Source organism: Ptychodera flava, chromosome 16 (assembly GCF_041260155.1).
Source record: "Ptychodera flava strain L36383 chromosome 16, AS_Pfla_20210202, whole genome shotgun sequence".
In the NCBI taxonomy this organism is placed as follows: Eukaryota; Metazoa; Hemichordata; class Enteropneusta; family Ptychoderidae; genus Ptychodera; species Ptychodera flava.
Window position 1 is genome coordinate 22,214,875 of NC_091943.1, and position 24,284 is coordinate 22,239,158.

The window sequence follows — 24,284 nt, forward strand, 5'->3', positions numbered from 1 at the left end:
CTTCAATTTGAACTTCAATTTGAACTCTAGCCCCCCCTTTTATAATAAATTCGGACTGAGTCCGAATTTATTTAAAAGGGGGGGGGGCAGTCCGAATTTATTTAAAAAGGGGGGGCAAGCCCAGATGTTTTATTGCAACCTAGCAAATATATTAATTAGTATACAAAGTAATGATTTCTTGGTATTTTGGAGGTTACCAAAATGTTGTCCGTACTCTGCTTTCGCTAAGGCATTTGTTAAAATAGGTCGATCGATCCCAGTATTCAAGCGTTTTCCGCTCTTGATGAGATCACTTTTTATGTAAATATTTGCCTCGCGCTGGAAGGCAGCAAATGAACTGTGACCCTCAAGTTACAGTGACAGGTAAGTAGGACGATGACGCAGAAAGTCAGTGACAGAACGCTACTTAGATCAAGTCCCTTCATGTGGGTGTATCATTCACTCTGAAATACCAAACACTGTAGACGGTGAGCTGTGAACCTAGCGATACGACGTCAATCTTACTTCACTGCAAGGTTAGTTTATCATTCCATCTGCCCCCTTATTAAAGTAATTCGTGATTTGAAATACTGTATGATGATTCACACTCTACAATGTCCTACTCAATGTTTTTAGTTCAATTACATGAAGGTACAACTTGTCGAAGTAGCTAATCTACTGTAGAATGTTGAATTCGAATACAGTTCTAAAGTGGTATCGCTTCAAGTAAACATTTACTCTCCTGGAACCATCTTCCTGGTGGAAGATTCTCAGAAACACCGAAAATTTACAAGAAACCTGAAACTATTTGGTAGAATGTGCATGCCGTTAAGTACCAGGGAAGTGCGGTCGACCATAGTGTACTGTCCACCGGGTGACCGATTACTTTAATAAACAAAATACGGGTTATGAGCTCGTTCATGTTAACCTACTTTGCAGGTAGATCTGTGACACGTTGCCTGAAAAACAGGAATCGGCCATCGATGCACAGATTAGATAGTCCATGAATTAATATTTCCAGCAATTTTATGGTCCATGAAGTCCGCGACCGCCGAGGTACCAAATTTTAAAATAATAACCACTTTCCATGCGCAGATTTAGTCCATAACCCTGCTGTCAACAACGAAAGCTACATATTTTTAAGGCGCCAGTCGTGTATTTTGTCGTTTCAAGGTTCTTGCAGTGATTGTCATGGGAAGGCGGGGACGGGCATGGCGGAGAGGTCGCTTCATGACGTCAGCAATGTCCGATTCCCAATGCCAACTCGGAGCTAGTTTCTTTTACACTTCACTTGCGTCCTCTGAACAAATAATTGCCAATGAGTTTCCTGTCCCCAAGTAAACTCCAGTGTGGATCGATTCATTGTGCTGGGCCAATCTGTCACACAGGTTTGGTATTTTAACTGCGCCACTGAAATAGTTGTATGACCAGGTAAATTTACACCTCCCCTTAAAACCCTTAAAAACAAAACAGTGATTCGTTGGAAAACATAAAACTCAGTATACCAGTATTAAAGTGGTTTAGAACGATAGTCGTATAATTAATGCATAATTGCGACCAGTACTGCACGGCTTTGTTTAACTTAAAGTTTCTAAATACTTACCTCATCGAGCAAGCCCGAGGTTTCAGAAACTAGTTGCCGTAAACAATTGTTGTCACTGTCGGAATCGTGCGGATGTTGTTAGTCGATTGCCACTTCGCTTCTCTCCCTGGCAAATCATGGATGTACAAACGAAAGTTGCTTCTCCATTGGCAAATACAGCTATTAGAGTGATTGTTGTGTTGATACGGTAAAATAAATATGTGTGATGTTTAGGGGTTAGAAACGACCTGGTTTTAGCTTCAGATTTTTTTACTTCCTTGCATGATCCAACCTCTTTCTCTCTTTGCTCGTACATTGATTGTAAAGTATTCTGCGCCTATTCTATTTCTGATCATGGAGGTGTCATAATCTTCCAAGTTGGTGTTTCAACTTTCCTTTAAAGAAATGTACTTTGTCATATCCTCTACTCAAAGGGAACGGACATATTATTTTGAAAATGGGATCATTTTCTATTTCGAAATTGGCCCATGTTAAAATCTTCCAATTGGCAGGTCGTATCTAACTCCCAATTTCACACTCACTATAAGTCAAGCTGTAATTCTACTCGATTTGGACTCTAACAATACGGGCGCCACGAAATACCAGCACGGTATCGACAACAGGGTCTAACGTGTTTACACATTTAATGTATAAACGAGTTAGACCATGTTTGAAAATTCCTCCAGTAACTTAGCCCACATCACAGGCGGCCAAATCACTATTAATAAGCTTAGTATCGAGTTTTCCCAGTTTTCTCTATCAGTATTTCTCCTTTTCTTCATGCTCTGACTGATCGTAGTAAATAAAAATAAATGACTGTATAGCCTAACCTAGCCTCTTGACCCTTTATTTATTTTACATCTTGTAATTAATAGTCAACATGACTAATTATGCTAACCCGTGGACTTATCAGGGATTTTATGGGTTAGTCAACATCGCGAAAGATAGGAAAGGTCACTAAGAAAACTCTATCTTTCCGATGTTGACCAACCCTTGATAAGCCCACGGATTAGCATAATTAGTTGTGTTGACTAATTAATTACAAGATGAGTATATGAGAGATAAACGTCCTTGTAATGGGGTGTAAAATAAATAAAGAGTCAAGAGGCTATAGATTAGGCTATATAGTCATTTATTTTATTTACTACGATCAGTCAGAGCATGAACAAAAGGAGAGGGACTGACAGTGACAGAGAAAAATGAGAAAAACTCCATAATAAGCTTATTAATAGTGATTGGGCCGCCTGTGCCCACATAGGGGTATCCGGCGTACTACCCGCATGTCCTATTGTATTTCAACTACTTGTAATATTGAGCTGTCATTATCGTTTCAATTTATTCATGGCGTGGGTTTCAAACGATAGAAATGTAGCATACCGCGCACGGGTAAGTGATAATTTGTACTTTTGCGTATTTTCTAATGTCGGTAGGAATCAAAGTAATGTATTTCATCTTATTGTGTTCTTTATGGCGTCGACACAAAAACGAACTCGGAGACTCACTCAAGCGGCCACACTCTCACACTCACAGACTTATCAGTAACTGGGCCGTGAGGCCTGTAGCCATGGTTCCGTAGTCAATCAAGTTAAAGTTCAACATCACCACTCGTCGTCAGTTCCAGCTTCTTTCTATGTTACGACAGAGGCATCAATAGTACCTCCGAACAGTTCAGATTTTATGACGAGGTGTCTTTGCTTTTCGTAGCGCAGTAGCTTCTACCGACATACTGCGGTCTGTATTGTTACTTGGGGTGGGAATGGGATGAGGATTATTGCAACAACAGTTTTAAGGTGGAATACACCTTGGGAACAATATTTGGATCCTCAAATGTTTGAAATACAATTTTATCTACAACTCGAGGGGCTCATTTTGAAGTTCATCATTAAGTTTTTCCTTACAGATAAAACATCAAGTCAAGTAATTTACCATCTGCTCGAGCTTATGGTCTACATACTTCAGAACTCTTTAGATACAGTAGAGCTTGCAAGTCATATGAAAACTGTACTTTCAAGTAAAACACAGCTTATTAGGGAGCCTTCAGTAATTACAGGGGGTGGGCTGGGGGAATTGGGGAGGGTCACATTTTAGAAAACTGTCCAGGGTGAAGAGTCAGTTTTAGAAACCTATCTTGAGGGAGGGTCACTTTCAGCAGAAGATGATTTTACGGCTAAACCTTTGAACGTCCAGTTGATATTAAAATCTTCGTGAATAGAAAATCGCCGACGAAATACATTGATTCTTTTAAATATATACACATTATCGACAAGCTTCACAAGCAAAGAGGGTGCAGTTACTAGTAATCCCACATTAAACACCTTGAACTGCTAAAACTGATAAAAGACAGGAGTAAAAACATATGGGACAGATGGCAAAGTGTATATCAATTATCAAATGTCTATAAATGCACAGATATTCGTAGTTTTATGTTTTGTATCGGTAAAAAATGATCATAGTTCTCTCGTAGACTACCATGTACAGTGAATTCAACATTTCGTTGAAATTCCAAAATCCAATTTCTTGCACACACACACCCGGCTGTAACCACCCTAGTCTAATCAAGTATATTAATATCAATAACTACGCATACATACAGTGGTTTGCTTTGAAGCATTGGCATTAGACGAAAAAGACATATTGTCTAAAATCGACGTGTTGCCAACACTGTTGGGTGCAATTAACAGCTATAAGCGGTAATATGAGTCGATCATAAAAAAGCAACTCTGCAAAAGTTGAAACATTGTCTAGCAGGTCAGACGTAGTCTAAACAACGCCACCACATATGTCCAAGCACTGTCCAAGTCTTATCATTTGATTTCAGGTGTAGTTATTTTGACTACATCTGACCTGCTGTAAGACAATATTTCAACTTTTGCAGAGTTGATTTCACTGTGATCGACTTGAATTACTGCTTAGCTGATAATTTCACTTGACAGTGTTGGCAACACATCAATTTAGACAATATGTCTACTTCGCGTAATGCCAATTCTTCAAAGAAAACCACTGTAAATACACAGATTTACCGAGTTTTTGTACTGGGAAAAATATCCCTAGGTTCCTCATAGACTACCATGAATAGTGAATCAATATTTCGCTGAAATTTCAAAATCAAATTTATTGCACATACATCAATTTGCAACCACCTTAGTCTAACCAAGTACATTTAATATCAATAATCAAGCTAACATATATACACAGATTTCCTTGGTTTCGTACTGGAAAAAATTATTCATAGTTCCTCAAAGATTTCCATGTATAGTGAATCAACACTTTGGTGAACTTCCAAAATCCAATGTCTTGCGCACACATCCATTTTTTGCTCACGTGTGAACACGTGAGCATATGTCGCAGCGATGTCTGTCTGTCTGTCTGTCTGTGTGTCTGTCTGTCTGTCTGTCTGTTGGTCCATTTTCTCAAAAACGGCTGAACGTATTTCAGTCAAATTTGGTAGACATCTTCAGAATTCAAATGGCTAGAACTGAAAAGGTTTTGGTGGGCGTGGCTTGGATATTAATGAAGTTATGAAAGTTTTAATTTTTCTGTTACGCCGCGTATGACAAGTGAAAACAATCGACTGTTTGAGGGCGCTGTGAAATGTGCTTGTCCAGGTTGGCTACAGCTGGATAGCTCTGGTTTCAACCACGGTCCCTCCGTGTTTCAACCTCGTATTGAACATTAAAAATATGATATTTTATTACTCATTCAACTCACTATTCAAGATAAAATATCGTTTAGCAAATTAGCTTTATCCTTGGTAATTGATTGTTTCCCTCGCTGCTCGATCGCCAGAAATGAGTACATACGTTCTCCTACCTCCTCATGGCATGGAAGTGCTGATGAATAATAACTTTGGGTCAAAGGTATTGAAGTGTCCAATCAGGTTCGTGCACAGAGTCCAAGGCCATGACCTACTTCATGTACTTCTGCACTGTTTTGATTTTGCTTCGCCAAGAAACGTGTTCGTCATTGTCCATAGAAGTATGTTTGCTCTCCTTTGAGGTTGTTTGTGAAACAAATTCCGGGATAGGCCTTGGAATGCATACGATCGGCATCGCGGCAGTGCATGTAGCTAGCCCTACGAGTATGACGAGAGTGTCCGGCTTTGGCTACGCCGCCTCCCACCTCCGGTAGGCGGCGTAGCCAAAGCCGGACACTGTCGCCATACTCGTAGGGCTATGCATGTAGCGTACCATGCTTGTGTAACTGCCGAGCTCAACGTGCATTCACGGTTGATACTCGTGTACAATCATGATGTGTTCAATTCTGATGAAGATTCATAAGTCTTACTTTTGCAGTCTTTTTTCCGTACGATAATCCCGACAATACGTGTTACTGTTAGACGAGGTGGCCATTTTATGATAAGTTTCAATACTGCACAGCTACATAGCGTCACTATCGTGTGATCGAGGTACAGCGTTGTTGAACGGGATACAGAAACTCTGCAGAGGGAGAAACGATCGTTGACATGAACAGTCAATGTACTTCAGCACGTAGTCCGCAGATAGCGGATCGAGAAAATAAACGTGTCCCAGTAAATAACGGAATATTTATGTACATTAACTCGATATTAATCAAATTTCCAGCTCATCGCAAAAAAATGTATTGCAAAGATTAATTTGTCACTGACAAATACTGCACTGTATGGAAAAAAACAGTCTGTAGAATAGTTCAACTTCAAGTGGTATTACCCGAGACAAACACTTGTGTTGTCAATTTTGATTTCATTTCATAAACTTCATACTTCATCGAGTATCGTGTATTTCAGCCTTTGTGAAGCCATTTTATTGATATTTTCAATTTTGTCTTGGCTTTGTTGTGGAACATGTTGAATCGTCTCCGTGGACATGTAGGCAAAAGTGTGACGGGGTCGAAGTGACTTGGGTACCTGGGGCCGACCAAAACCAGTGTGAATTACTGGGGTCAAAGCGGACAGCGGCCGGGATGACGTGTTCCCCAAGCGAGCTACCTTCAGAAGTCTGTTTCATCGCAAAAACGTCAACTTTTAAAACCCGTCATTTATTACTGATGTTATTCTCAGCATCACAAACATATACGCCTCTGCTATGTATCACAGCAAATAGTTATATTTGAGCGCCCCGTAAATGGGATCCTCGTTTTTTTGCGAACCCGGAAGTGTGTCTTGCTCAATGCATTTCCTACCCATAGCGAGGGAAACTGCCCGCGTTCCCATGCTCCCATGCACCCTTTTCAATGCCAGTGCAACGCCATCTGTGCAAAATTTGTGGTGGTATGCTCCCGTGTGATGGAAAACCTCTCTTATTCTAACAATGACGTAGTTGACTTTGGACTTCGATTTCGTAAATGTGATGTCCATGCAGTGAGTTTGGGTTGGCGCGCTTATAATGCAATCTTCGCCCGCCTGCGGTCCGATATCCCGCATTTATTAGCGATATTTATCTGTTTTGACTTGACCAAAGTTGGCAAAACTTGCTATGTACATTAAAGATACTATGATACAAGATTATTGAAAGTCATTTGACATTTTTTTCAGCCAATCCCAATATGCATATTTAATGAACCTTCCAAATTAGGGATATATACTGGCATTTACTTGATAAAATTTGGCGAAACATGCTGTGTACATTGATCATTATACCAGGTTATAACAGTATTGAAAGTCATTTTGCATTTTCATGTCAGCTAATTCATAATTTGCATAAATAGCTAACAAGCTTTCACGGTTTGGCATATAGAGCTTGAAGGACTTGACCAAAGGTAATTACATATGCTATATTGTGATACAATGACAATACTCAAAGAAATTAATTATTTTTATTTCAGCTAATTACATATTTGAATACTTAATGACCTTTAGAATTGATCTGTGGTGAAATTCATTGTGTTGATCATAACACTTTAAATGTAGCAAAGCATGTAGCAAAGGTTCAAACTTGCACATAAATGCAATATATAATGAAACACGTGAGCATTTTCAGTTCATATCTGGTTAACCACGCTAGACTAGCGACTAATCAAGTACTTAATATCAATAATCAAGCGTACATTAATAGACAGATTTCCTTGGTTTCGTACTGGAAAAAAATATTCGTAGTTTCCTCAAAGACTACCATGTATAGTGAATCAACATTTCGGTAAAATTCCAAAGTCCAATTTGAAAGAAAAGGACGATGGGTTTAATTATTGTGATTTTTTCTGGCGTCAAATTCGATAATCGAATCACTCAATGGCGTCCCAGTCATGCTGCTGACTCGTTGAGACGACAAAGTGGTTTGATGTTGCCATCGTATGGCAATACCTACATGTAATACCATGGGACTCATGAAGTTAATGAATAGGTTGACAACTTATTTTAAGATACTGTTCGACGAGGCTGTCTAAGATTGTCTGTTTCTCATTTAAACTGGAAATACCGTCCTTTGGAGAGCGAACAAAGTCGACAAAGACTTTTATAATAATGATTAATATAAGTATTATATAGAAATAATAACGCGAATAATAATAGGTTCAATTTCCGTGAAAATTATATCATTAGGGTATTTTGGGTCGAAAAGACCAAATATGATATCGAATTCACTGCCCCATGTTTCAATGGTAACCATTTTAGGGGTCGAAAATTTCAGTTTTTCTAATATCCAATGAAAAGTTACTTTGATTGATATGAAAATTATCTAGCGGGGGAGTTCGGGTCAGAGAACACAAAAACTAGACTTATTTTAATGTTTTGAGTTGCCATGGTAACTATTTTGGGATTGAAAATGTAACTTTTTCCCTAATGCCTATTAAAGAGCTATTGATTGATGTAAAAATTGATAATAAGGGTTTTTCTGGTTAGCACACAAAAAAAAATCACACTCATTTTAATGTGAGATGTTTCCATGGCAACCATTCAGGAGTAAAAATTACCAGTTTTTCAAAGATCCCCATCTAAAATCCAGGAATCAACAGAATGTGTTGTATCAAAGGAATATTTTGGGTTAGAAAGACCAAATATCAAGTGTAAAAATCCAGTAATCAACAGAAATATTATACCAAAGGGTTATTTCGGGTTAGAAAGACAAAATATGACATCCATTTTTACTGCCCTGTCTTTCCAAAGTAACCTATTTGCGTTTTAAAATTTCAATGTTTTTCCTAAGTCCATTAAAAGTAATCCCAGTTACTATGCAAATGCTCTCCTAAGTGTATTTATAACAGCATGAACTAAATGTTCATTTTTGTTTTATGTTGCTATAGTAACCATTTCGGTAACCACAGTTTTTTTATTCAAAACCCTAGACCCTCGAGAGGGTCTATGTTAAAACATAATTCACTGTTTTTTATTTATTTTATGGATTTCTAAGTAACAACTTTTAACATTTGTTCTATAATAATAATAATAATAATTGTAATTTCTTTGCCTTCATTCTAGAAAGAATAATAAAGATAATGTATATTGGAGCCATCTTGGTCAAAATTATGTTTTCCGTTAATTTTTGTGTGTTAGAATTAATTTTACAATGACCAGAAATAGTTTTTCAAGCATTTAATTGTGTTTCATTCTGTCATCCCAAATAAGTGTTATATAGTCTATTACTAACTTTTTATGCATTTATGCCTTCAAATTAATTTTATGTGCTGAAATTAATTCTACTAGTATCCGAACCCAATCCTCCTTATCACCAAATGTACCATTATATTTATCACAAGCAGTAACAGTAGGCACACTTTTTTTTACTTTATTTAATTATAATTCACTGGTACTTATTTATTTTATGGATTTATAATTAACGACGTATAATAATGTTCATTTTATAATAATTTATTTTGATTTCTTTGCCTAATTCCAGGAAGAATAATAAAGATAAATTATTTCTGATTGTTTAACAAAAGTAAAATTATGGCCATGTAGTGGTGCATTATTTTTTGTGTGACCTGGCGTGACACCATAAACTCTATGATTCTGATGATTAGCTAGATCTCCCCTTTCCATGGTGGCAATGGCTAAATTTGAACATTGTCCCTTTATACCTTTAAACATTTTTTTTTAAACCCAGCAGGCCAAGACAAGGGGAATTTTGCCCAGGGCTCGAAATTAACTTTTTTCCCTGGTAGTCCACTTGGGAAACCATATTCTGAAGTTGGTAGCCTGGTGACACTGGCTGGTAGCCCATGCATATTTTAGATCAGGGGTATCTTTTTTCGTTAACCAGACAAGAAAGAGCTATTTTACAAGGTTCTGCCCATGAAGTGAATTTTCTAGTCTTTTGATGTGTATACTTGCGCACCTTTAATGCCCAAGGAAACAGGTGTAATGGACGACAGTGGGACTCAAAAGTTTTGTGACCTAGTATAAACAACCCGTTTCACTCTCACAGTTGTATGCGAATTTTAAAAGTCGCCATGACAACATTTCAACAATATGGCCTTTCCAGCACTGAGACAGGGCTAAAAATAGACCGTGGCCCTTCTGTTGGGAGGAGGCATAATTTCCGTGTCATTGTGATTGATACATTATTATCAAAATGCAAAGAGAATGCGTTTTTATTGGCCATCGTTTCCTGTGCCTGTAATTCAAGTACGTCAGTTCAGATATGGAAACTTTGTTGCAAAGTTCCACCGCACGGCTGGTCGTCTCCAGAACAAAGTCATACTATGGCAAATTTCTATGCCCAGCTGGGTTTGACTGCATTTATCTAGCTCGTCCCAAAATGACGGACGCATCTTTCAACCTTTCAGCTTGGTGAAAAACGCATTTATTGATTCGCCAAAGGCCTGTGGACTCGCTTATTTTTTGCACAAGTGCTACATGGACATAGGAAAAAGTTGTTGAATACTCACTGTTTCAGTGAATCCGCCATGATGAGAGTTCTCAAATCAAAAAATGTTGCCGAGCTCGAATACAAACGTCTTCTCATTAAATTACGTCATTGTTATTCAAGAGTTAGCATTCCAAAGTCTGTCACCCTGATTTTTTCAAAGTTTGGAGAAGGCCGACATTTCCATCTAAATGATTGAACGACGTGAAACGCAAAATTCCATCACATATTATCTGTCAACAGTAGAAATACTGTATACCGTCGCTCCAGGTACGTATAAGCTTATATACTCCACAAAATGGCCACAGGCGGCGTGAATTTTCTGAAAGGATTTCCTAAACGTCCTACTTGTTACCTTAGGGACTCACATGTGATGTCCTGAAAAGTATTCTCTGCAGTAATTCCAGTTTCTGTCAACATGGAAAGCTCAACGACAAGATTATAGCACTAGACGTAGTGTACAGACTACACATTCACGCGCAGGTAAACTCAATTGCGCATGCTTATATTGTCAGACTACACTGGCAAACGAGTGCGCGTGCGTGAAGGTATATTTGCAGCAAATACACTGGCATAGACTCTCCACAGTCGCTGTGCCTTGTTTTGTGCGCGCCCACGACTGCCACGATGGGCCTGCATTCGAACACCTCTTTTTCAGAATTCCCACAGCTTCAATGAACTGTTATTAGATTTCTATATAATACTTATAGTCCCTAAACTTGTAATAATAATAATAATAATAATAATAATAATAATAATAATAACAAGGCAGTATTGCTGAAGGCAATGAGTACTTGGGCCGTGATAGAGTAATTTTGAGGACAATATATACTACTATTCAAATATGGTCTTGAATTTCCTCCTGTCAATTAGGCATTTGATTAACTGGTTATTAAACGAAGCAATGGCATGACAACGGCAAAATATGTCTAGCAACTTTTGTGGAGTTTGAGGCAGGGGTTCTTTATTTATAGTGAAAATTGCTTAAACTCCTTAAATATTCAAATTACAGCAAATTTCTTTTGTTCTCGATGGTAGATGTCTAATATTTAGATGGGCATATTTAGATTTCTACCCTATAGTTATCCCTATATACCAAAAATCGGACATCCAGCTCTATTGGCTTGCTCAGAATTAGATATGCGCATAATTAATGAGGTACAATATGTGGTGTCATAAGGTGTCCCATCATACCAAATATGAAGGGTGTAGCACTTGTGGTTACTGAGTTGTGGACAAATATATCTATTTGAGGTCAAAGGTCATTGAGGTCACGTGACATTTTGTCAAAATAATTGTATTGCTAAGTTATTCCTATATACCAAAAATCAGACCTCTAGCTCTATTGGCTCGCTCGCTTGAAAACAATCTCATAAACCTGGCCATATGGGCAACTGTGTATGGGCAGCTGGATGCTTGACTTCCCGGAGAAGGCGAGCTGTCACGTTCAAGCTCAGGATTATTTGTCGATCAAATTTCAGTAAATTTACCTTACCTAGATGAAATTTTGTCTATAGGCTGAAATTTCGCCGAATTTTGACGAAATTGCATCGATTTTTCAGGTTCATATCCGACATTTTTGAGTTTTGAGTGCAGACAGAAATAAGTTTTGAGGCAACATGGCTGCGACCCCATGTTGACCCCGGTATCTGCTAAAGTGCGGGTTGCGGGCTACGGGCTGCGGGTTTTTAGAATTATGGCTAGATTTCTAATATATGTAATATGGCATTTAGTATATAAGAAATAAAACCTTTAGAATGTGTCTATTATAAATAATGATGATCAGGTCTATCGTACAGTATCCCTTTTCCTGCGAAGTCCATATTTCACCATCAGGTCAAGATGGTTAAAATTAATGAAACACTACTATATGGTGTATTTTAACGTAATACTGTATATTTGAAGGCTGTTGAAAACATCAATGCTGTAAACTTGATTTTTTGGACTAAAGATGCTATAACAGACCAAACCAAATGGGTGAAAATACGTTATGTTTCTGAAAAAAATCAAAATCTGCTAAACTAAAAGCGGCGATTCCGAGGACCAATTTATTTATTCCGAGCTGCCTGGCCATTACAAATAATTAGGGATCTGAATCACTTTTCTTTCTTGCCATGGATGTGAGTGAGAAATATACGCAATACCAGACTGACAAAAAAAATCGCGCCTCGGAAATGTCGCCACTTATCGCGGAATGAAAATTGTTACATTTCTAGTATCGGGCCATAGGAAGTAAATTCTTTGTAATGCATCCATTCACAATTCGGTTCCAGGGCAACTCATACAGAAAATTAAACAATGCCTAGTTAAATGCAATGCATAAGGAAAGATTTGACTTAAAAAAGCGTAGAATGATGTGTATTGTAAATGCCGTGTATTTTTCATGAAATCTTTAAAAAGAAAAAGACGTACAACAAAGGACTTAGTTTACTTTGCCGTTTCGGTTCAAGCGAGGTCGCGACCTCAGAGAACGACATTCTGCTAACATTTTACGCGAGAATTTCAGTGGGAAAAACACGCCGGTGCGTTGCCTTATTTTGAGGAATCGATCTAATAGGAATATTTTTGGATGAGTTTGTGTTCTGCAGCTCTCAATAATTTATCTCCTAATATCATGAACGTATGACTTGCACCTGCAGTATGATAGTCGCTCCATGCCGGTATGCCCCCTTCAAGCATTTGATCCAGCGTGACTTTGAAAAGTTTCCTAGGACTATAATCGTGTTCACCACAATAAAATTATTTGAAACGGCGTTGAAAACGATTTCGAAAATTGTGCTTTTATCGGCGGTTGAACTAATCTGAAGTGTGAGAAGGGCGAAAATGATATCAAAAAACACACATTTTTTCATGCCCGCAACCCGCAAAATAGCGCATCCGGTTGACCCCTAGCCCTGCGTACGATGCTATGTGCTACAGCTAACACACAGCATCGTACGCAGGGCTAGCGAGAGAGTTGCCGACATCGACGGTTATTTACGAGAAGTGAATAAAAGACTGTCATTTTTGGAAGCGATCGAGTAGCTGAGGTAGGCTGGGATACGACTTGGGCCCAAGAACGCTGAATTTCGGCAGTAATTTGGCTTTTTACGTGAAGTCCCAAAATGGATTTGAAGTCACCGACCCTACTAGCGGAACACACAGCATCGTACGCAGGGCTTGTTGACCCCAAGTGAAAATGCAAATCTTCCTATATTTTTTTCAGAATTTTCGACAAAATCATTGCTTCTTAAATCTTTTGTAAAATATAAAATACTAAAATACAAATGCGATGTGCCATGTCTCCAGATTTCTAAAACATCGTTCGTTGACCGTTCGACGGAATACTCATTTCGCAAACTTGTGACGCAGTTGAAATTCAATACTGACCGCCAAATAATCTTAATGAGACGAGATCATTCTAGACCCCGGTTCTAGACATCCTCCAAATTATCCAACCATTCGCGTTAGAGTTCAGCTCGCTTAGAGTATCATAACATTCTTCGGCCTTCGTTTAGATCGACCCTAATCTCTCCCATTTAGGAAACAAATACACAAGCTACCTCGACAAAACTTCGTGCACCATCCAGGACCAAACGCACTACAAATCTGTCTTGACGTCATCATCTCCTTACATGGTAATCGGCATACCGTATTTTTTAGCAAAGGAGACACAGAATACGTCGGAGTATTCAGTTTCAAAACGTATTACATTGTGTGATGTTGTCAAAAAAAGGTAATGTTACTGCAGTGGTATAAATTACAAAACACAAAAGTTCAAATCAGTTTATTTTGGACTGGCTTTACCCAACATTTCATATTGTTTCTTATGCCAGATTTGACCACGTACTTACTGGCGACCCCTTTACATGCAAATTTTGTGTCAAATGGTGTGTTCTCCTGGAAAAACAAACGTACGATTTCTATATGAAGGAGGCGAAATTTGCCCTCAAAACTCGAAACCACCCCTTTATGGGGTGTACCTAGCTATTTGAACGAGCTTCTCGAATCTGCAGCTCTATTTCGAAATGATGGTCTGGTTTTCTCAGCTCAAGGATAAGTGTTCTCCATCGCTGTGGGCATTACTATTCTCAACTGGGGGTACAGTTTCCAGTCGTATGTTTTTCATTGTGTCCGGGATATAAAACCTTTCCTTTTCAAACTTTCAGTTTGATTAACACTAGTCCACATCTTGTCAGTGATTAAACATGTTTCAAGTTTAAATGTTAAATTCTGGTCTCGAGCCCTCCTGTTCGACCAAACTGAAATTACCCCTCCCACTTTGGCTCGTCCAGTGGGTGTAGCAAGGGTCGTGCCATCGCTTAGGAAACGGAGGGTGCATTAATTGTTGCATTTCGATGCACATTTTGATTATATTCAGAAGATTTTGTGGCAAAAACTCAGATAGAGAAGCATTTATATTCACATCTCACTTATTCATGACTGGCTGAGAGCAGCACTTCCATTAAGTTAGCATCATTACGCCATTTATTATGCCAAGAAAGATGAAGCCAAGACATTTTGCCCTCCCTGGTCTCAGCCAGAAATGGTTATACCTTACAGAGTTTTTTCCCACGGAATGAAAACAAATGTACTTGGGCTGAGGCCCAAGTACAATAATAATAATAGAAACATTTATATAGCGCCATATATCCAAAAAGACTGCCCATAGGCGCTTTACAAAACAATAAAGTCTTTACGTGTATGATTTGTAAGCCTTAGTGTACAAATGAGTTTTCAGTTCTTTTTTTAATTGACGTGGAAGACAATCCCATTGTCTTGGTGCTATACAGCAAAATGCGCGATCTCCATAAGTTTTAGGTGTGCATCTAGGAAAGACCAACATATATTTATTTCCAGATCGAAGATGTCGATTTGGTTGGTAGATGCTTAACAGGTCACTAATGCATGACGGAGAATTACCGTGTAAGGCATAGACTAAGCAGCAAAATGATAGACTGGTAACCAGTGCAGTTTGGCTTCACTTCAGATCACTTCAGATTAGTGACACCGAAGTGGTAGACAAGTGGTAGACAAGAAAAGAATTGCAAAAATTTATTTTAGGGTTCGAATGTCTGTCCCCCGAGGTACATTCCTAAAACCAATACATCCACTGTTGACCTAATTACATTTATTTATTTTATGAAGGCAGCCTACGCGGCTCGGACAAAAAGAGCATTGTTTCCTGGCCGTGACCTCAGATTTTGCGAGGGTACCACCCAAATAGAGCTTTAGAAATTATATCCTTTCGGCAATTGATGCTTTGTTGTCAGAAAATTGACCTAGTTTCATGATTCAATACCGTGTTCGATGGAAATGACCCTAAGCTACAATTATTGCGGATCTCAACAAGTACTTATGCTCCGAAGACGACTCTGAATGAATGTGTAAATCAGATGATCCCATATAACAGAAATGAGATGAGAGGTCGCGTTTTCAGAGCGACTGTTATCATTCAAACGGCAGTTAATGCCCAGTGTAACGAAATATGTTACACTCTTTCATAATGTGGATCCGTGTACAAAATATTTTTAAAAAATTTATTGTTTAAGTTCGAGATCCCGAAAGTCAAATACCATACGTTGCCTTGTAGTAACAATTCTGTTTATTTCTTAGAGTTGAGAAGTCAACTGACAAGGCCTACCACGATGATAAAACTTCTCGTCGCAGTGGTCGCAGCCGTTATCTGCAGCTCAAGAGTCGAAGCAGCTCTGAGGGTGAGACCAAAATATCTAGCATATCATTTGACTCCACAAACCGACCGTCACATGGAGGCGCCCTTGTTGTGCATTGATGACTGATGCCCCATCAAGCGAAACGTTGTTTTCGTGTTTTTAAGATTTCTACCTTTCGCACTGTTGTACCACCTGCTATTCGATATAGGGAAAATTGTAACAGTATTATCATTAACTGTCGATATACACTCAACCTATAGATCAAATAATCGACAAGGTATATGTAGAATGCGCCTAGATCGGGGTCAGATATTCCACTTTTACAATATTCTTTTGGTCTACAACCTATGGGGCTCATTTTGAAGCTTATGGAGCAAAAAAGGTTTCCATCGGCTTAGTTTTGCGAAAATTGGGAATTTTATTTCCCCCGGAGAGATAATCAAGACACAGAAATTTCGACCATTTGAATTTCAAATATCGGTAAATATCGGGTAATTTGTTTCGCTAGTATCAAAATTGGAATATTAACCCCCTTTTAAAGAGAATGGTAGAAGAATTTCTCGCAGAAAGTTGATGAGTAAAAGTTTCAGTCTTTCGTTTTCGAGGCGCCAACTATCTTAATGAAATATACACAAAGATGGAACATTTTTCCCTTGGCAGTACTAGCAACACACCCCGACTGCCAGAGCTGTTGGGACTCTTGATGTATGCAATATGAGCGTTTGCTAGCAAAAAGGGATAATCCCTTCACATCACCTAACCTTGGGAAGAATTTTGTATTGTATGCACTTGACAGCGATGAACCTGAACAAATTTTCTAGCCAGGGGTTGATGCAATAGGAAAATTGGTAAAAGTTGGCCGTCGTTGAATTCTAACAAATCCCACTTTCCAACTTACGACTTTCACTAGCTTGTCGGAATGTTATGTTTGAAAAACCTTAGGCAAGGACAAGCTCTAGACCTAAAAAGACAATTGAAATGTACGTTGGAGAATTATGGATGCTAATGTATTGCTATAGAATGAAGCAGCTGCCATAACTACATATTAATCATACTGCCTTTTCCATTTATCATCAGATGTGTCGATTTTCAGAACATGCTAGGGATTACTGTCACTACATTAGGCATTGAGATGGTCATTTTAGGCATTTGCATCATCATCACAGGCATGCTATTGAACATATTAGGTATTTCAAATAATGTTTTAGGCACACAGCTAATTGTGTAAGGCAATGGATTTGTCACTTTAGGCATTCATTTATACTGTTATGAGCATTTAATATTAGTAAGTTATTTACAACTTTACTATATCGTTTCCAACAATAAAAGCCTGCCAAAGGTCACTGTACGAAACTAAGTATGCCCATTGGCGCCCTAGAATGTCTTTCTACCGGCTACAAGATTTCGACATCTCAACCAATCCCGACAAGAAGGGGTAAATTTAGTAAAGACGTGTACTTGACCTTGGAATTCATATTTCATTCATTCCTGTGACAGGCATGTACGTGGGCAGACTTGGATTTCTGCGAAGACATGCTGACGAAGTACACCAGGGACCCTCGTAACTGGAATTTAGAAAAGAAAAGCGTTCTCTACTGCGATTTCGTCAAGGTGACATTTGTTCTTCATTTTGTTTGCACTGCATTAGTATCAAAACATCAGCCTTCGTAGACAAGCAACACAACTTTTACGTTTATCTCCCGGGTCTAACAAAGTACATGGGGAGGGACACTGTCGGACGAAACTGGTATTGAATACTTTCCAATAGCTAGTTTCTCATAATTTAAGTACACACACACACACACACTCTTTGAAGAGTGAGAAAAACAGAACTTGTGCGCTGTTCAGAGGGTTAGTACCATATCAAGAGAGATAAAAGTACAGCTGTTGTACACTGCGTTTTGACGTTGTGCACATTTTCCATTCCACATGTAGTTTCACTAGTCATTAAGCTATATTTAATGATGGTGATGTCACTTGAAGGCTTATTATACAAATCCGAATTTATTCCAAGGGAAGGTTTTAATTTGATGTCTTGACGCGCTCTCTCTCTCTCTCTCTCTCTCTCTCTCTCTCTCTCTCTCTCTCTCTCTCAAAATCGTCATATCTGGAAATGTTTTGGTAACAGCTACGTCTGTTGTGCTTGAAAAGTCTGAACTGCGATAAAATGAGATCAACAGAAGAAATGCCGATCATCATCAACTTCTGGATAAACATCATCGAGTCACGGCTTCACATCATGGTCAATTATGATTTATGTTCTGAAAAATCTAGAAGTAAGTCGCTGCATAGTTTGCAAAGAAAGTCACATGTTCCTCAACACTGACTGCGAACCTTTTTGCATTAAATTTCAACGACCCAGTGATAACATATCAGAAAAATCGACACACCCAATCGCTTTCTTTGAACTCAATAAAGAACAAAGAACGCTAACATAAAAGGCAGCCAGCAAGTAAAGGCTGAGTCACCCCCCACCCGTGGGTTATTGACCTAATATGTAATACTATGTATTAGTGGCCTTAAAAAGCAATAAAGTTATTATTATTATTACTATGTATTACATATAAGATCAAGTGCCATAACATGACTGATGTTATCAGTATATATGGGGTCAATTCAGCAAATTTTCGATCGGATTCCAGCGCACAACGTACCACAGCGTGTAACCTAGAGGAGACATCACAGTCAAAAACCGCTCGGACAAATTTCCGACCTTAAAAATGAGTTGTTCAATAACCGACTTAAGTTGTTACAGTTGTTTTTCTTACTGTGAACCTTAGAGTTCTTTGAAGCACTTACACTCACATACTCGCTATCACACATTGCAAACAAACTTTGTCAGAGCAACGAATACAAGTGTCATGACATGTCAGGTCAGCATTACACGTTCAGTTGAGTGTTATTACATACTGGATCACTGTTACAGGGCAAATTATTAGGTTGATACAAAGGCACCCGCTTCCATCTGATGAGGGCGCTGCGACAGCCAATGTCTTTTATCACGCTTAAGCTGTATAATTTTGTCTAAATATTGTACTATCTCGCCGAGGCAAATACTCAATTGAACATTTCAGTTAACCCCCGTCATTCTGTACTTGTCTTTCGCTGTCATGAGTATATTGGCTTCGTTGTTCGTTTTCGACGGTAAAATATTTGAATAATATCAGAGAATTATTTTAAATCCGCGACATTGATTTTTAAAACTCAAATTGGCCTACTAGAGACACTATTTTCTATGTTAAGGTAGTGTGCACCTCGCAAGTGAAAGACTTAAACTTTTGCTCAAACTTTTCCTGAAGCAATATTTCAAATATATTCATTCAAAATAATGAATAAAAATCGGGGGTCACGGTGCAAATTTTGGTACTAGACTAACAAATTACCCGAGATTTACCGATATTTGAAATTCAAAATGGCCGCCATCCCTGTATTAACTCTATGGAGAAAAGTAAATGTTCGACTTTCGAAAAACTAAGATGGTGAAATTGTTACCCAAAGAGCTTCAAAATGAACCCCGCATGTGGTAGATCAGAAAAGAATTGTAAAGGTTTGAGAGTCCGAATATCTCAGGCTGTCCCCGAGGCACATTCTACCTTAAAGGTATACTGTCACCTGTGCCAATTTTGCCACAGTAACCAGGGAAAGAGAAAATCTAACCAATCACATATTTTAAGCGGATGGCCGTTTTTTAAAAAATATGCGTCCTCACTTGGGCATTTTGAATACCAAGGAACGCCCCTGTGACCATATATGGGCATATTTAGATTACAGGTGACTGTATACCTTTAATACTTGATCAATGGCAAATATTAGTTTGAGTTTCGCAATTGTAAAATATATTTTTATCTTTGATTTGGGTCCAAATCTAATGCTATGGGAGAGAGCACCTCACATCTGTGTCGTACTCTTACGTATAGTGCTCAGGTCTAGTTTTCTATGTTTGGATGTCCGACCCCATATCTACTTTTGTTTGTGTGAACATTGTACGCACTAGTAAGAAAGTTGTCGTCTTCGCTAAATGTCCTGCATGGCCACGCTCATGATGTTGTTCGTCTCTCCCTCCCGCCAGATCCTACAGTGGTAAACTACGAAGACGAGTGTGATGAGTATTATGTAAACAAGCGATGCACGGAGGCCATATCCGAATATCTGATGAGCCGTTTCTCCCTCACCTGCGTCGCCATGATGAAGGCTAACCCCTGCTTCTCTGGCGAGCGTGCGAGGTGTGGCTTACCCCAACCAACTATTGGTGAAAATCCCCTGACCCCTGGTGGTTTTGTCAATCCGAACATTGTCATCGCCGAAAGTGGCCATTGCAAGCTGATCTACGACGAATCAGATCCCAGGTTTGGAATGCAGGAGAGCTGGAGGACGGCGAATTCTGTCGATTACTTTACATACTTTTAAGATGTCCTGTATGTTGGGGATTAAAGGAGGAGGGGTATTTTTTTCCCTACAGGCGGTGAGGTACTTGACCTCCGATACACATACCTTTGCGTTCTTCTCCATTTCAAGCAGAAAGTTTGATTGAAAGAAAAACTAACACGATTAATATTTTATCAGTATTAGCATTTCTTTCTGTACAAAACGCAGAAAAATAAACCATGTTCATAAGCTAGTAGAACAGACAAGCAAGCATGCGCAGACAGACGTTCCCGCGCGGAAAGTCATCTTCATGGCGATCTGTTAAACAGAGACATGTAAGCGATTTTTACCACAGTTACATTTGGAATATAGATGTAGTGTATTAGCTTCAGTTAAAATGTGCCCGCAGAGACGAGGCCAACTTTGGCACTAATATTAATATGTTCAGGATACTAGAGCTAAAAGTCAGTTAAGGTAGTACTCGACTCGAAATTCACTTTACAATTTTGCTCAAACTGACTGCAAGGAAACACTCATTCTCTTTTCAAATAAAGAATCGAAATGTGAGGTCACCAAGCAAACGTTGGTACTGGAGAAACAAATAACCAAATAATTACTTATACATGCTCTTGGAATTTAAAATGGCCAACATCGCTTTGTTAACTCCATGAGGAAAAATAAAATTTTCGATTGTCACAAAATGAAACAGGTGAAAGCTTATTTACTGCACGTGTTCAAACGAGCCCCCGAGGTAAGTAGACCAAAAAGTATTGGGAATGTTAGTGAGTCCGAACGTGTGTCTGAAGCGTATTCTACCTTACCCGACTGTACGTTACTTTCGATAGATCCATTCGCTGTAATCCAGTGTCACACGTTGCATGGTGCATCGCTGTGCACTCGTATAGACAACTGCACATTACCAACAAGGATTAACACATAGTAGTCTACCTCTCCTGTAAATGACAGTACCTCCCATCGTAAAATAGATATTGCCAACTTAGGGAGCAGAGAACGAACTGAAATTAGCTTTAATCCGTTTGGCGTAAATGTTACAAGCGCGACAACTAGCGTCCAATGGGCGGTTGTGATTCAGGTCAATTATTTTTCAGAGAGAGTGACGTTTGGGACGCACCTCTACCTATGGAAGTTATTGCACACCATCAATGCATTTTATTTGAGATCTTAACTAAATTACCATTAAATATTTAGGTTTAATTTCATATTTGTGTGTATATACTATTTATCTTACCAGCTAACATATGTTTCGTTTAAAATAGTTTACAGTTTTCATACGTGACACTTCTTTTCGTAACTATGGTATACGGTTGTACATCTAACAGCTATTGCTTTAACTTTGTAGCCAATATATTAGTCAGTAATGAGTAACTTCAAAAGAAGTCACCATTTTTACACGACAGATCATGTCAATATAAGCGAATAATGAACACAATGCTCTTGAATTTCTTAACCGTAGTTTAAGTGTTTGTATTCCAATCTTTGCTTAAGTATGTTTATTTTGCTGAATGGAGGTATAAAATGTAACAAAGACTGGCTTGAATACTCAGGCTGTCCGCCTCGAAAGTGAAAGATTTAAACGTCTGCACAAACTTTCCTCAGGGAATCTTTCAACGATTCACTTTCAAAGTCAAGAATAAAAACCAGGGGTCGCCGTGCAAATTTTTGTACTTACCCCGCAAGATTTACAGATGTTTGAAATTCAAAATGGCCGCCATCCCTGTGGAAACTCTATGGTAAAATTTTGAATTTTCAAAAAAACTAAGACGGTGAAAGTTATTCTTATTCAAAGAGCTTCAAAATGAGCCCTTACAAGAGTTAGATCAGAAAAGAATTGAAAAGGTTTGAGAATCAAAATAGCTGTCCCCTATAAGCGCATTCTACCGTAACATAGAGTACGAACCTACCAAAATCGCCAAGGCGTGAGCCTACACGTTTTATTGTAACCTGACATTTAACTTACATGCTGATGATGCGCATGAAGTATCAGAAAATAAGGTTTGTGTTTGACTAGCAAAGCTACAAGACTATCTCATAATTTCGATATTTCAGGTCAACTAGCCAGTAAGTATACCGTATCGGTCTCGCTTGTCGATCAAATACTTATATTACATTATCCAATTAATTAATTAATTAATTAATTAATTAATTAATTAATTAATTAATTAATTTATTTATTTATTTATTTATTTATTTATTTATTTATTTATTTATTTATTTATTTGTAATAAGAGAACAAAAACTGTTGATAATGTACTGACCTACAGTGCTTGAGTTGAAAGGGACATAAGCTATAACTAGTGGGAAGTTTTTCAGTATTCTGCTTCTGTATATCAACTACCGTGCCTGACCCTAATCCATTTGTCATGCTGAAATTTCGTGTATCTTTTTTGTCAACGCAGCTTGTGTATGTGTGTAGTGATCATTGTTTATTGTTAGCAAATGAATTCTAGTCCGGACCACTGGCGTCCCAAAAATTATTACTGAGTTTTTCTCACAGTTTTCTCTATCATTTTCTCTCCTTTTCTTCATGCTCTGACTGATCGGAGTAAATAAAATAAATGGTTATATAACCTAACCTAGCCTCTGTGACTCTTTATTTATTTTACACCCCATTACAAGGACGTATATCTCTCATACACACATGTTGTAATTAATTAGTCAACACAACTAATTATGCTAATCCGTGGACTTATCAGGGATTTTACGGGTTGGTCAACATCGCTAAAGATAGGAAAGGTTACTCGTTTTTACATCTCTTGATAAGTCCACGGATTAGCATATAATTAGTTGTGTTGACTAATCAATTACAAGATGTGTATATGAGAGATAAACGTCCTTGTAATGGGTGAGTTAAGAGGCTAGGTTAGTATATAACCGTTTATTTTATTTACTCCGATCAGTCAGAGCATGAAGACACAGTCCCTATATCCATAAAGGGACTGTGATGAAGAAAGGAGAGAAAATGATAGAGAAAACAGTGAGAAAAACTCAATAATAAGCTCATTAATACTGTCTGGGTGGCCTTTGTCCGGACTTGAATACAATTTTCAACAATAACAATGAAGATTATAGTCATAAAGGTTGTGTTGATATGCTAAATACTTGGCATTAAATTACAGTTTAGGGATTCCATGCAGAATGTGTAGGGAAACCACAAAACAAACGTTCTGAAAAAATTGACAAAGATACAGCTTGAGTTTTTGCTACCCATTTTCAGGACTTTTTTTGCCATGGTTTATTTGGCTTTTCAAATTGAATATTGTGGAACATCGCATGAAACCAGCAAGGCTAATTCCAGCTGGTTCCCAACTTAGTACCCAAAATTTGAATATTGAAACATACCAGATTCTAGACGACTCAACATAAAACGCCAAATGGACTTCATTTAAACTTAAAGTGCAGTAATGCTAACTTTTGGTTTTGGTAATTTTTTTATTATTTTTATTTTGTATATCAATTGCAACTTCTTATTCTACTCCCCAAAGAACATTCAAATACCCACTATTTAGCTTGTCATCTTAGCATCTATATTTGAAAAATGCATTATTGTTAACATTTTAATTCTAGTCCGGACCAGAAGTCGCTATTCAACAATAATAATGCAGTTTACACACGTACGGGTTGAGTTAACAAGCTGAACAAATAGTTTATCAACATGCTTTAGGGAGTAGACGTAGGAATTATGGTTAACATTCAAATCAAAAGTGGTGGAAAATTATCAAAATTTAGCATTACTAGTCCCTTTAAATGACCAGAAGCTTTATACTATAGCCTAATATATATATATATATATATATATATATATATATATATATATATATATATATATATATATATATATATATATAATTCCTCTCTTTACACATTTTCCATCTGTTCTATCTCTGAAATAAGGGTGAGTGTGTAAATTAT

The 24,284-nt window shown here is 38.1% G+C and overlaps 1 protein-coding gene across 1 annotated transcript; it reads left to right on the forward strand.

The window, feature by feature from the left end:
• Window positions 1-371: 371 nt before the first annotated feature.
• Window positions 372-21,060, forward strand: LOC139114314 (uncharacterized). The gene is made up of 5 exons (XM_070675942.1): window positions 372-515; window positions 15,931-16,031; window positions 17,487-17,600; window positions 18,118-18,265; window positions 20,059-21,060. The coding sequence occupies exons 2-5, from the start codon at window positions 15,963-15,965 to the stop codon at window positions 20,394-20,396; spliced, it is 669 nt and encodes a 222-aa protein (XP_070532043.1). The 5' UTR covers window positions 372-515; window positions 15,931-15,962; the 3' UTR covers window positions 20,397-21,060.
• The last annotated feature ends 3,224 nt before the right edge of the window (window positions 21,061-24,284 follow it).

Excerpts from the sequence above, each read along its gene's own strand:
- LOC139114314 (XM_070675942.1), top strand. The coding sequence starts at position 15,963 with ATGATAAAACTTCTCGTCGCAGTGGTCGCAGCCGTTATCTGCAGCTCA. Across the intron at positions 16,032-17,486 it reads GAGTCGAAGCAGCTCTGAGG|GCATGTACGTGGGCAGACTT; the intron begins GTGAGACCAAAA and ends TTCCTGTGACAG. Across the intron at positions 18,266-20,058 it reads ATGTTCTGAAAAATCTAGAA|ATCCTACAGTGGTAAACTAC; the intron begins GTAAGTCGCTGC and ends CCCTCCCGCCAG.